Source organism: Bufo bufo, chromosome 5 (genome assembly GCF_905171765.1).
Source record: "Bufo bufo chromosome 5, aBufBuf1.1, whole genome shotgun sequence".
In the NCBI taxonomy this organism is placed as follows: Eukaryota; Metazoa; Chordata; class Amphibia; order Anura; family Bufonidae; genus Bufo; species Bufo bufo.
The window spans coordinates 441,765,184-441,778,057 of NC_053393.1; the positions used below are offsets into that span (position 1 = coordinate 441,765,184).

General features: G+C 42.8%; 1 protein-coding gene across 2 annotated transcripts in view; it reads right to left on the minus strand.

Annotated features, from left to right (window-relative positions):
- Positions 1–12,874, minus strand: part of CREB5 (cAMP responsive element binding protein 5) — a 505,301-nt gene that overhangs the window by 111,409 nt on the left and 381,018 nt on the right. For both annotated transcript variants that reach the window (XM_040433574.1, XM_040433575.1), the window contains exon 6: positions 8,665–8,791. In XM_040433574.1, the coding sequence (XP_040289508.1) occupies positions 8,665–8,791 (127 nt within the window). The remainder of the gene's footprint in view (positions 1–8,664; positions 8,792–12,874) is intronic.

The following is a 12,874-nucleotide window of genomic DNA, read 5'->3' on the forward strand; positions in this document are numbered from 1 at the left end:
GTATAAAGCAAAGCTGTCAGAAAACAATATCACATAGGATAATTTATTTTCCTATCCAAGTCGTTAAGAGCACCAGTAAAGAAATTGGATCTCAACCAAGATGGGAAATGCCTGCCATAAAACAAGTCTATGACTAGTGTTGAATTTAAGGTTATTGAGACAGGCCTAATAACCTTTATTTTTTTACAGTACTATTGCACTTTGAATGATCACCCTCATCTTAAGGTGGCCCAGAACATTAGAAAGATGTATGCTAATCAACTATTGAACAAATGATTGTCTGGTGAATGATTGTTGAGCACGGGCAGCCATACACATTTTAGTCTATATTGCCTGTTACAGTCATTGAAACTGGCTATGCATGTTCAATGTCATAGGGTAAAAGAAGAACAATCTTCTAACAGAAGATCTTTCATTCAACTATAGGATGAAAATTTCAAACATGGCCAACTTCTTTCCAGGCGGTCTGTCATCGGTCGACTAAAATAATCAATCGTTGTTTAATTTCCCCCAACCAATGATAGTTTTGGTTGAGATCATCCATTTTGATCAACTTTAGACTTCAGTTGTATGGCCACCTTTATGTGTTTCGGCACAGAGCATGAATAAACAATTTCATTGGCTCCTTTCCAGAAATCAGAAAAGTAAAGGTAAATAAAGATAGTGAAAAGCAGTACTCATACCAAGATAAGGCAATAAATCTTATCAGAAAAAAAAACGAGAGTAGAGCATCCAGTACATTGTATAAACAATATATATTTATTATAGAAGAAATTGCAGCTTTAAAAGCATGTGTTGAAACCGAATAAAAATTTATGGCATTTTCCCAAGGATGAAAATGGTATATTCTTTGCAAAGTAATCAGAACGTGAAGGTTTGTGATACATTTGATCATTACAAAAGGGTAAGTGCTGCCAGAATGTTACTAGAAGGAAGGCTCTAGGGGAAAGCAGAGGAGATCATATTTCTGGTCTCCTTGGCCTGCTGATGTGACAAGCGGACTGGTTTAGCTTTACAGTATTTATCACAAATAGCCATCAACATGGCAGCGAAACAAACTCATTCTTATCAGTGGACAACTTTAGTGCTAAAAGCTTTTAAATGCATAATCCTTTTTATCACATGCTCTAAGCTGTTACTGAAAAGGTCTTCACCAGTTATTTCCCTGCCTTTTATATTTCTTAGAGATGTTTTTATTTTACAGGTTTTTCTTGCAGTCATGGTGCATGGCTCCATAATCTGCGAGTTGATAAACTGTCATGCCTTGCGAATCAGGCGTGTCAGCTAGCTTTACCGAGAGATACATCTGCACAGTGGAATTTGATAGCCCCAACAGAGGTCAACTTAGTGCTGATCTCTTTTTGTGGTTTGCATAAAAAAAAAAAAAAAGACATTTTTTTCTAAGTGCAAAAAGAAGGAGGGGGGAGGAACATGTTGAAGAAAAAGGGAAAATTAGTTCTCTCCCAACACGGCATGATATGTTTCCCATTTCCAGTAAGAATTCCAAAAATGATTTCTATACCACAAAGACCCTATTGCTATTACTTAAAATTGACCAGACAAAGGATGGTTCCATGTTAATCAGCAAAATGAACGCAGGACATAATATGCGTGTGTGTTAAGAGAAGAACAAAGACAAGCTGCTGCTATATCAAAAAAACTCCTGACCCCTCGGTGAAGTCTAATAAAAATAATTGGTTTTCATTATGAAGATGTTTCCAATATTGGAACAAGAATATATATCAGGCAAGAAAAAAAAGGATATTCTGAGGTTGTAATCAGGAACAGGAGAGAATGCAAGTCGAGTAATGCAAGCAACTCAATATTAGAATAGAAGCTTAAAGGGGTTATTTGAGACTAACAAATGCTCCCCCATAGGTCGGGCCCCTCACACAGAATCTACTTACCTGGCTCCCCGCTCCCTGCGCCGATCCTGGTCCCTGCACTGCCGCAGCTGCTACTCCCTGTGCGTGGATGAAAACATCCGTATCGGTGGTGGGGCAGCCAATGGCATGCGGTCACGGGGACGAGCCTCCCTAGTCACCACCTGCCATTGTCTGCTCCCCCCTGACACCGCTTGTTTTCATCCGCGCACAGGAAGAAGGAGCTGCGGCGGTGCGGGGACCAGGAGTGGCGCAGGGAGCCAGGTAAGTAGATTCAGTGTGAGGGGCCCAGCATATGGGGAGGCCTTTGCAGCGACAGTATAGTGTAGTTACAACTGTTCGTTCCATTCACTTCAATGGGACGAGCAGTTATAATTACATTGCACCACCTCTACAAAGGAGACGAAGCACAGGTAATTATGAAACGGAAGCAGCGGTCCCAACACATTGCTACCTCTTCAAGCAGCTGATCGGCAGGAGTGCTGGGAGTCGGACCCCAACCTATTTAATATTGATGACTTATCCAGAGAATAGGTAATCAGTTTTGTAGCACCCAGAGCACAAAGGACTGATGTTTGCTACAATTTCTACTCTCTCTAACCAATATCTATCCAACCTTGTCTGGAGGAACATGGTATCAAAGCCAGGGCTTAGTTCCTACTTTTAAGGAGCCCCGTGCAAACTGCATGGTCTGCCTTTACAGCTTGTATGTGCCATGTTCAGCGGCAAGTGAATGTATGTAGCTCTGCAGGTACCCAATAGGTCAGAAGATGTTATCAGCTACTATCAAGAATATTCTCAGTATAGCACTTGGTACAGCTGATCTATGGAAGTCCTGGAAGTTGGACCCCTAATCTAATATTGATGATGAATCCTGAGAATAGATCATCAATATGTAAATCCCAGAACCCCTTTAACCCCTGTGTCCATTTGCTGCCTGTCCACCTGCACCTTACAGCGGCACAAGGCTTTGTTCTGTGAGGCACGGAAATGATTTTGACCAAAGTATTCTATGGACTGTAAGAAGGTACCTGGAATCATCGTGGATGGAAGGTATGTGTCACGAGGTTCCTGGCCTCGGTGAAGTAAGAGCCGGTATTTTATGTGTCAGCAGCAGCTATTGCTAATTGTCACCTTGAGAGTTAGCATGGCTGTCATAGCTGATCCGGGACGGCTCTTACTGGGAGTAGTCAAAGTACTGCTCCCTATGTTCAAGGCCGGGTTTTGCCAGGCATAAAAAACAGCCAGCACTGCCAGGTGTGTAGATTTACCTCCCTCTGACAGTGGAACTCAGGAGTCTGTGTGCTGTGAACTGAGGACTGTGCTGAGATTTGAGGTTTGAGCCGGGCTGGAGGACTCAGGCCCCTCTAAAGGCGAACAGGCTATGGACTTGAGGAGGCTGAACTGCTAACAGGGTGCGAATTAACACCCAGGAGAATTAACACCCAGGTGACTTTTATTGTGTGTGAACAAACACCAAGCTTATCTGCATTTTGTTATACACCAATGTGTGAATAAACACCACTGTCTGATTCAAGAACTGTGTACTTTGCCTCTATACTGCATCCGCTAGTCCTAATTACCAGAGCGAATCCCCACAATTGGTGGAGGATGCATGCAAGCGCAGTGAGGCTGGCGTGAACGCCGATATATTGTTGGGCACAGTTGTCTGTCGTACATCAAACCCACTGTATTTCAACCCATGCCCCACGACAAAATGGAGGCTGTTGTGAAAGACCTCATGGAGGCTAATTTGCAGCAGTGAGAGACCAACCTGCATCAACGGGAGGCTAATAAGCAGCAAGAGACCAACCAGTTGCTGCTACAACATGTGATGGCTTTGCAGACAACAGGAGCAACTCCAAGCATCCACGATGCCCGGAAAGCAGTCCGTGCAGCGATCCCTAAGACGACACCCGCAGACAACATCGAAACCTACCTGGCGATGAATGAGAAAGTGGCCACGAGGGAAAAGCTACCCTGAGACCAGTGGGCTGAGGTCATCGCTCCTTTCCTGGCATCAGAGTCCCAGCGGGTGCATTTCGACTTGCCCGAAGGGTGAAATTTTGTCAAGACTGGGGGTGAATGTGTTGGTCCGGGCCCAGCGGGTACATCAGTGGGGGTTTAAGCCGACTGAGCCCGCGAGGCCCCAGTATTATGACTTATTCCACCTTTTGCAAAAGTGGCTGCAGCCTGATGTGCTGAGTTCCACGGCTATTGAGGTACCATTTGAGAGAATCACTATGGATTTCGTAGGCCCAGTACCGAAGTCCGCCAGGGGGCGCCAACACATCTTGGTCGTCCTGGACTACGCCACTCGGTACCCAGAGGCTGTGCCACTGCGACATACACTGGCCAAACTCATAGCAAAAGAGTTAATAGAGATGTTTTCCCGAGTGGGGGTACCCAAAGAGGTTCTGACTGACCAGGGGACTACTTTTATGTCCAAGGTCATGCGGGAGCTCTGTAAGTTGCTGAATATAAAACAGATACGGACATCCGTCTATCACCCGCAAACAAACGGAGGTAGAAATGTTTAATCAAACTTTAAAAACAATGTTAAAACGAGTAGTAGCTAAGGATGGAAAGGACTGGATGGAGAAGTGCCCCAGGCCTCTACTGGGTTCTTGCCCTTCGAACTACTATATGGCAGACATCCACGTGGTCTGTTGGACATAGCCAGAGAGGCGTGGGAGCAACAACCCACTCCATATAAAAGTGTTGTTAAATACGTCACCCAGATGCAGGAACATATGGAAACCGTGTTGCCACTGATAAAGGAACATATGGAGGCAGCTCAGCGAGCTCAAAGTCGGGTGTATAATCGGCAGGCTTGGGTCCGGATCTTTAACCCAGGAGATCGGGTTTTGGTTCTGGTACCGACAGTGGACAGTAAGTTACTGGCTAGGTTGCAGGGACCCAACGAGGTACACCAGCCAGGGCAAACTACAAGGTACACCAAACAGGCCAGCGGAAGCCAGAGCAGGTGTAACATATGAATTTACTCAAACCGTGGTAGGATAGGGAGACCAGTACTGATAATAGCCCGCGGCCGAGTTTTCTAGGGGGAGAGGTTCCGGCCCCTAAGTCTGATGTAAGGGAAGCGGTTGCCACAGTGAAGATTGCTGACAGCCTCTCCTCTAAACAGACTCAGGAAGCCAGGGAGTTCGTCAGCAGGAACATGGATGTGTTCTCGGACGCACTTCCATAATCCAGCATGACATTGTCACTGAGCCATTGTCACTACCCAAACCGGGTCTAAGTTCGACGTGTATCCCATGCCCGGGGTAGACGAGCTGATTGAGAGGTTAGGAGAAGCCCAGCATTTTTCTGTTTTGGACATCACTAAAGGGTAGTGGCAGATGGAGGCTGCCAAAGAGAAAACGGCCTTCATCACACCAGAGGGTCTGTACCAGTATAAGGTGGTACCCTTTGGTCTGCATGGCACCCCCGCCACTTTCCAAAGGCTAATGGACATTGTGGTGCAACCACATAGTCGGTGTGCTTCAGCCTACCTGGACGATATTGTCATCCACAGTACCGACTGGGAAAGTCACCTGCCCAAAGTGCAGGCTGTAGTAGACTCCATTAGAAAAGCTGGACTAACCGCTAACCCAAAAAAATGCGCTATAGGGTTAGAGGAGACAAAATACCTGGGGTATGTCATTGGACGCGGATTGATCAAACCCCAAGTAAACAAAATAGAGGCGATAAGAAATCCCCACAGGACGTAAATAACGACAATGGGGGATATTTATCAAACTACTGTAAAGTAGAACTGGCTTAGTTGCCCATAGTAACCAATCAGATTCCACCTTTCATATTTCATAGCTCCTTTATAAAATAAAAGGTGGAAGCTGATTGGTTGCTATGGGCAACTAAGCCAGTTCTACTTTACACCAGTTTAATAAATCTCCCCCAATTTGTCGTATAGTGGTCCACACCACGCCCCCATTTTCCGCCACCTCGGAAAAGTGGCGTGAGTGGGTAAAAGTTGCAGATTCGGCTACAAAACCCCTTAGCGACCAAATCTGCGACAAAATTACGCCAAAAATGGCGTACTACGAATAATAAATGACCCCCTAAATGTTCATAATCATTGGGCTATGATCTATTCCTGTTTAAGCTAGCAAAAAGTCTTTATAAACAGCTTTGTCTCAGAGAGGCAATTTTTTGGGGTGGAATAATGGCCAAGCACCAATGCTACATGATTAAATGACTATTATTACTATTGTGTGCTTATTTGTTACCAGCACAGAGGATTATGGCTCATGTTTGATAACCCCCTATTAGCATATAATGTACGTACATATAAACTGTGTCTGCTAATACAGGAATTACATTGTGCGTGTCCCAAACCTGAACCTTGACGCGTATGTAGAAATCACACAAGTTTAGACACGAGCCCCTGTGTTTTGAATTCTTTCCTTACACAGATGTGTACAAAGTGAGTGAGCGCTTAGGAAGATGAAGGGAACAATGGACCACTGGAGAGCACTGGTGGCCATATACCCCGAAGGGAGCCTATTGATACTATACATGTACTAAACAGCACTCTTCCATTATCCTCAAAGTATTTTACATTCCACAGGTTAACATCCACACTGTAAGTGACTTAGGGTTGTTCCTCGAAATACTTTGCTAGATATGTTTCCTTCCAGAAAATGATCTATGTATTGTGGCAATGTGAACATTGAGGTGTTGTTTCCCCAGGTTCCAGTCCGGAATTTAGGGCATGCTCATGTCCAGGGATCCTATTTAATCCTGCTACTGGATCTTGGGTGTGTCTCACTCTGGAGTGTCTTGTGAAGCAGAGTCCTGGTGAGGCTCTGTGTGAGTGGTCTCAGCCGGGTGGGCTAGGCGATAGCCTGAACTTTGGGGGACGCAGTGACGCCTGTGAAACAAGGATCACGAGGCCAGAGTCGGGAGGACTACTGGGCCACAATCCCCCAAAAGGTATTGAAGTGTCACAGCCTGGAGGTTGCTGGACTGAATGGAAAGCCGCATTTGAGTTCCATGTGTGAACAGGGCTCTCTAGGTGAGACTTCTTAACCTGTGCTTTGCTAAAGTGTCTGAAATAAAGCAAGAGTTTGGACATTATAATCGTGTCTGCGAAGATATCTGTGAGTGTGACCCCCTGAAAAGAGACGATCCCTTACACTATCTATCTATCTTTCTGTATCTATCTCTCTATCTATGAATCATATGTTAACCTCTTTGAGGTGATCACCCAAAATCTCAGAAAAGGAGCCCAGTGTGCATAATATAAGGTGAAACTGAAAACCTGTCATAGGAAACTTGGTCTAGATAAGGGATGATTTTCTCTTTTGGATTTTTGGGTGTATAACATTATAATACAAATAGCCTAATAAATCAACCTTTAGGGTATACTCGTGTGGTGCAAATTTGTGGCAGAATTTCTAAACTAACCCATTCATCTGGTTGGGGTTTGCAGAAATTAGAAATTTGCATGCTACAGAGAAAAGAAAAAAGTTCAACTGTATTTGTGTCCTCATACTGTACGGGGGACAGCTAAGGCAGCATCACTCTGTGTGGGGGGCCACTTAAGGGGACATTATACTGTGTGGGGGGCACTTAAAGGGCATCATTCTATATAGGGGCCACTTAAGGAAACATAATTCTGTGTGGGGGAACTTACAGGGCATCACTCTGCGTGGAAGGCACTTAAGGGAGCATCATACTGTGTGGGTGCACTTGAAGAACATCAATCTGTGAAGGGGCACTTAAGGGGAAATCACATTGTGGAGGGCACTTAGGGGCTTTATAATGTGTAGGTGGGCACTAAGGGGGCATCATATTGTCTCAGGGGCATTAAAGGAGTTTCAAACTGTTTTGTGTGGAGACACCAAGGGGTCAAGGCGTATTGTAAAAAGAAAAACAAAATAAATTGTTGCGGTGTGAAATTTGCCACTGGTGTTGTCCCTCATATTTCCGACTAAGACCTTCACCCAACAGCAGGCCCAGGTATATGGCTCTTTACAAAAAGTACTTGAGTACCACTGGTATATAAAAACGAATTCTCTTTGTGATAAAGCTTCAGTATGAAACAGGTTTTCGCAGAATAGACATTTATCACGTACCCATAGGGTACTTTATAAATGTATGATTGTTGGCCTCACTGCAGTGACCCACCCCTACTGATTACTAGAGTCCCAAGTCCCCATTCCTCCTCACTACACGACCGCAGTGAGCTGTTAGAAAAGTTACCGTAAATGACAAAATTCTGGCTGCCTTCAGTCACCACTAGAGAGAGCTCAAGAGATTACTGAATATTATTTTCGAGGCCAATGTGTAGACAATATGAAGAAAGATCCTAAGCTTCCCCTAAAAGTGGCTGCAGGTGCCCAGAATTTCGTAATATAACTTTATGTCTATACATGGTAGTAGTTTTATTAATGTGTGAATAATAATGTCCTGGAAAGATATTAGGATCTTATCTAGACAAGTGGTTACTACAGTATGCCCACATGTAACTGATGGTCAAATGTGTATGAGTATACTAGTAGTCATCCACTATCCACCTACATGGTCCAAATCCTTTAACAGATATCTCTTCTGACAACACAGTCATTCTAAGGCTATAGACGACAACTGACCCGTACCACAGCAATTATCACAAACTGTACTGAATTCCATTAAGTAATCAGGTTAAACAGGCAAAAAAAAAAAGGTAAAACAGGGATAAAACAAGATTGACATGACATTATAACTCACCACAGCAACATCATTTATAATCGCTACAAATAAACTAATAACTCACAGGCATCAACACAGCAGAGGATCCAGGCATGGTGGGGTTGGGCAGCGTGCCAGGCATAGAGGCAGGCATGGGTTGTCGTTGTCTGTTGTGGAGATGCAGTAGTGAGGAAAGAGAGCCCGGGACAGGCCTAGACAGAACAGAAAGAAAACAGGCTAAGTATCACCGACAATGTATGCAAGTGCTGTGTATTGTATCACATGTCAACGTCCCTCTTGAGATACCTGATATTTTGACCTAGGTTTCATGCCCTAACACTCCCTATACACACTCCATTCATTGCACTCGTATTATCACAGGACTGTGGGTTATAATAATAGAGAACAGTTCTTCTAAGGCAGTCAGTGGCCAATGACTTACACGCGTTACATTTTCCAGACTGCGGAGAACACAAGCCAAAAAGCTGTAACATCTGATTTGTATCCATCTCTCCTGTTCGGTAACATTGAATTTTCTTCAGTTAAACAATATGGTTAAATATATTTTTATTCTGCAAGAGTGAACCCATCTAACATCATATCATATATAGTCAAATAGTAAAATAAAATAAATTGAATTTACAAAAAAAAAGAAATGAATTTACATTCTTTGGAATTACATTTACAGAAATTCTACTTGTTTTCAGAATTACTCCATACTCTGTTTACAGTATTCTACATTCTGCTTATGGCAATGCACTGCAATGGGTTAAAGCACTCTCTATTGACTGAATGGAAAGCCATGTGATAGCTGATTCCGTGCTTTAAAGGGGAGTAAAATATTGATGATTGGTCATCAATATCTGATTGGTGGAGGTCAGACTCCTGGCACCCCTGGCGATCAGCTGTTTGAAGAGTCTGCTGCACCTCTGGGAGCACTCCTGACTCTTCCTAGACCATGGTGATATCACATTTATTGGTCACTTGTCCCAGGCGCAATGTATACAATGTATGGTGTGAGGAGGCCGCAGAGCTAGCCTGATTAGTGGGGGTGTCTGGAGTTGAACCCTTACCGATCAGATATTGATGACTTATCCTGAGGAAAACCCCTTTAACTTTTCCGTTTTAGAATACATATGTATCACAGAAGTTATATACAGAGCAGTTGCCCTCCCTCTTCAGCCATGATCATCATCCTCAGCACTCGGAAACTAATTTTTAATGCGGTTTATTGAAAAAGTACAACACGAGATAGAAGCCCGGAACATGTTAGGCTACTTTCACATTTGCGGCACAGCTCTCTGGCAGGCTCTTCTGGCATAGTATGAACCGGAGAAAAAACACAATTTTTGCCACATAGCGACTGGGTCTTTGCCGGACCACATTATAGTCAATGGGGTCGGTGGCCATTCCCCTATCATCTGGCAATGCCGGTTCTGAAGAACTCTGGCAGGTTGTTCTCTGCCAGAACAGCCTGCAGGAGAACTGCACCACAAATGTGAAAGTAGATGCAATAGACAGAACATGGAATATCCTATTCAATTTATATATCAAAATATCATTTCCTTTTCTGATAAAGGATTACATTGTAATTCTTCTGCAAGTATACAGAATCTCCTAACCAAACTAATAAAAGGAGAAATAGATACAAGCCTTAGGGTTTTATCCATCTGTAAACATTTGATACATGTGATGACAGGGGCCTAGCATACCATAGTACACAGTTCGCATTCAATGCTATATTAGATGCACAGGACATTATGACTTATTCACATTTTGGTTTCTGAGATTTCTATAAAATTAAATTATTGACACTTTAATCTCTTAGCAACATTTCCATATCTTGGCAGCAACTATTAACCTACATGGAGAACCATGTGTAATTGACTATCCAATGACGGCCACCTTCTGACGTGGTGAAATTGGTGCAGATTTGTGGTGTGGATTCTGCATCACACAATTATGGCAATGTCGAGTACAATATATATGGTTGGGTTTTTCAAAACCGTAGTAAAATAATTCTGCATAGAAATCAGGCTTTCAAATTTTTGGGCAGAAGAATGAATTTTACTCTTTCAATTTGTATGTGAAAATCTAAAGCACAATGCATGGCAAAATCCTGCTGTAACGCATATGCAGAATTTGCACAGGGGGGAAAAAACTGCCATGTATGGAAATACCAAGAACCAACAAAAAAACCTAAACAACATCATAACCCAGGCATGCCTGATCAATGGAAATTGTATCTATAAATTGCTGTACCAAGTAACTGGCCCCTGCTTCACAACATTCCCCCAAAAAGATGTAAACACATGTCCTGAAGTATTAGTGGGAAGAAGCTCATCTAGCAAAATGTGTGTCGGGGTGTTTTCTGGTCCCCTCGGATCCACGCTCCCTCATCATGTCTTGATATGATGTATATTTTGGGTTTTGGTTTATTATCATGATTTTTCCAAAAGGGATTATGATGTAAGGACGTCCTCCCTTTATTGGGCTAGTCATTTATGATCCACTATAGATCAATAGTTATTTATATGTGGGCACCACGGTGGCTCAGTGGTTAGCACTGGTTCGAATTCGACCAAGGACAACATCTACATGAAGTTTATAGGTTCTCCCCGTGTTTGCTGGGTTTCCTCCAGGTACTCCAGTTTCCTCCCACACTCCAAAGACATACTGATTGGGAACTTAGATTGTGAGCCCCTATGAGAGACAGTTGGATGCTAATGTCTGCGGAATATAGTAGCGCTGTAGAAGTGAGTATAATAAATTAATAAATAAATATAATTCATTATTGGATTGTTCCCACTAATCCTTCAGGACAGGTGTCTACATCTTTTTAAGGGAATGTTGTAAAGAGGGGGCTAGTTACTTGGTACAGCAATTTATGGATACGATTTCCATTGTCTAATGTCTTTGCCCCATTACTTTCTGCATTTTGTGTAACTATTTTATCCATCGATAAATTATTGGATATTAAATGGCTGTTGCCTTTGTTCCTTTTGGGGTGCACTATGTGTAGGCTATATACACGTGTGGAAGTAGCCTAAAAGTGGAATTATGATACACAACTAACCAAATCTTTTCAATTTACACCTCCATCTATGGCTTGATGACCGTGTTTTTCCATTCATGTCCTATCCATATTAGGACACAAACCCATTCATTTCTATGGGTCTGCAAAAAAATGCACAGCAAATGGATGTCCACATCCATATGTCCATTCCACCAACTATAGTACATGTCCTATTCTTGTTTGTACTGCATACAAGAATAGTCATTTCTACTGATGGTTGTGAAAAAAATGTGGAATCCACACGAAATGTATTTCTATTTTCTGGATCCAGGGTCTGGGGACAGCAATACGGACATGTTCATGTGCATGTAGCCTAAAGCATATTTATCCAAATCTTCAACCTATCACCAGAACCTGCCTCAGAGGACATCAAAATTTGCCCTGTACTATAACCGGCTAGCAAAGCCTGGTCACCAAGGGGATTTACGGACTGTACTGATGGCTCACATGTGTTTCCATACAATGAACACAGAACACAATGAAGAATACAAGTATAATTTCCAAGCATTCATAGCTAACATGCAGATATTACAGAGCAAAGAATAATAAGTCCTGAAGCCAACTATAGACAGCATGAGCCATTTCCATGAAGGATATTCTTAATCTCTTAATCAAACCATTATGTGTGATGGCACAAAGGCATATAATGATCTGTGGATATTTAAAATAGCAAGTATTGATGAATAAGATGAGGAGCAGATTAGGGGCCGGAGGGTACAGCCTGTATAATAAAATAAATGCATGTAATAGTTTTAAAGGAAGTTCAAATTATTTCAATATGACCTTCTTATTTTTGCCCACACATAGAAGAACATTATATGGTACATTAACCCTTCAAGCACTACATAGACCTGAATGTGTACATACAAATACGTCTGCACTATGTAAATAGCCGTCTGTCCTCTAGAAAATAGAATACACTGCTTACAAATTGGTGTTGCTTTAGAATCCTAATATCTCATTCCTAAAGTTACACTTCAAAGCTGGGAATACACACAAGATAACTGTTGGATGAATGATGATTTGGCCGACAGCAATCTCTCCTGATCCTCTCATACAATGCATGTTCAGCTCGGCATATGTATTGAAAGGGAGAGGGGAGAAAGCCGCTGCCCAAAGGGTACAGCAATCTAAACTGAATAGGCCCAATCCTTATCTCCACTGACATCAGCTGTTGGGGAGGGTCAAGAGCTCCGCATACATATTAGATGGTTGGCCA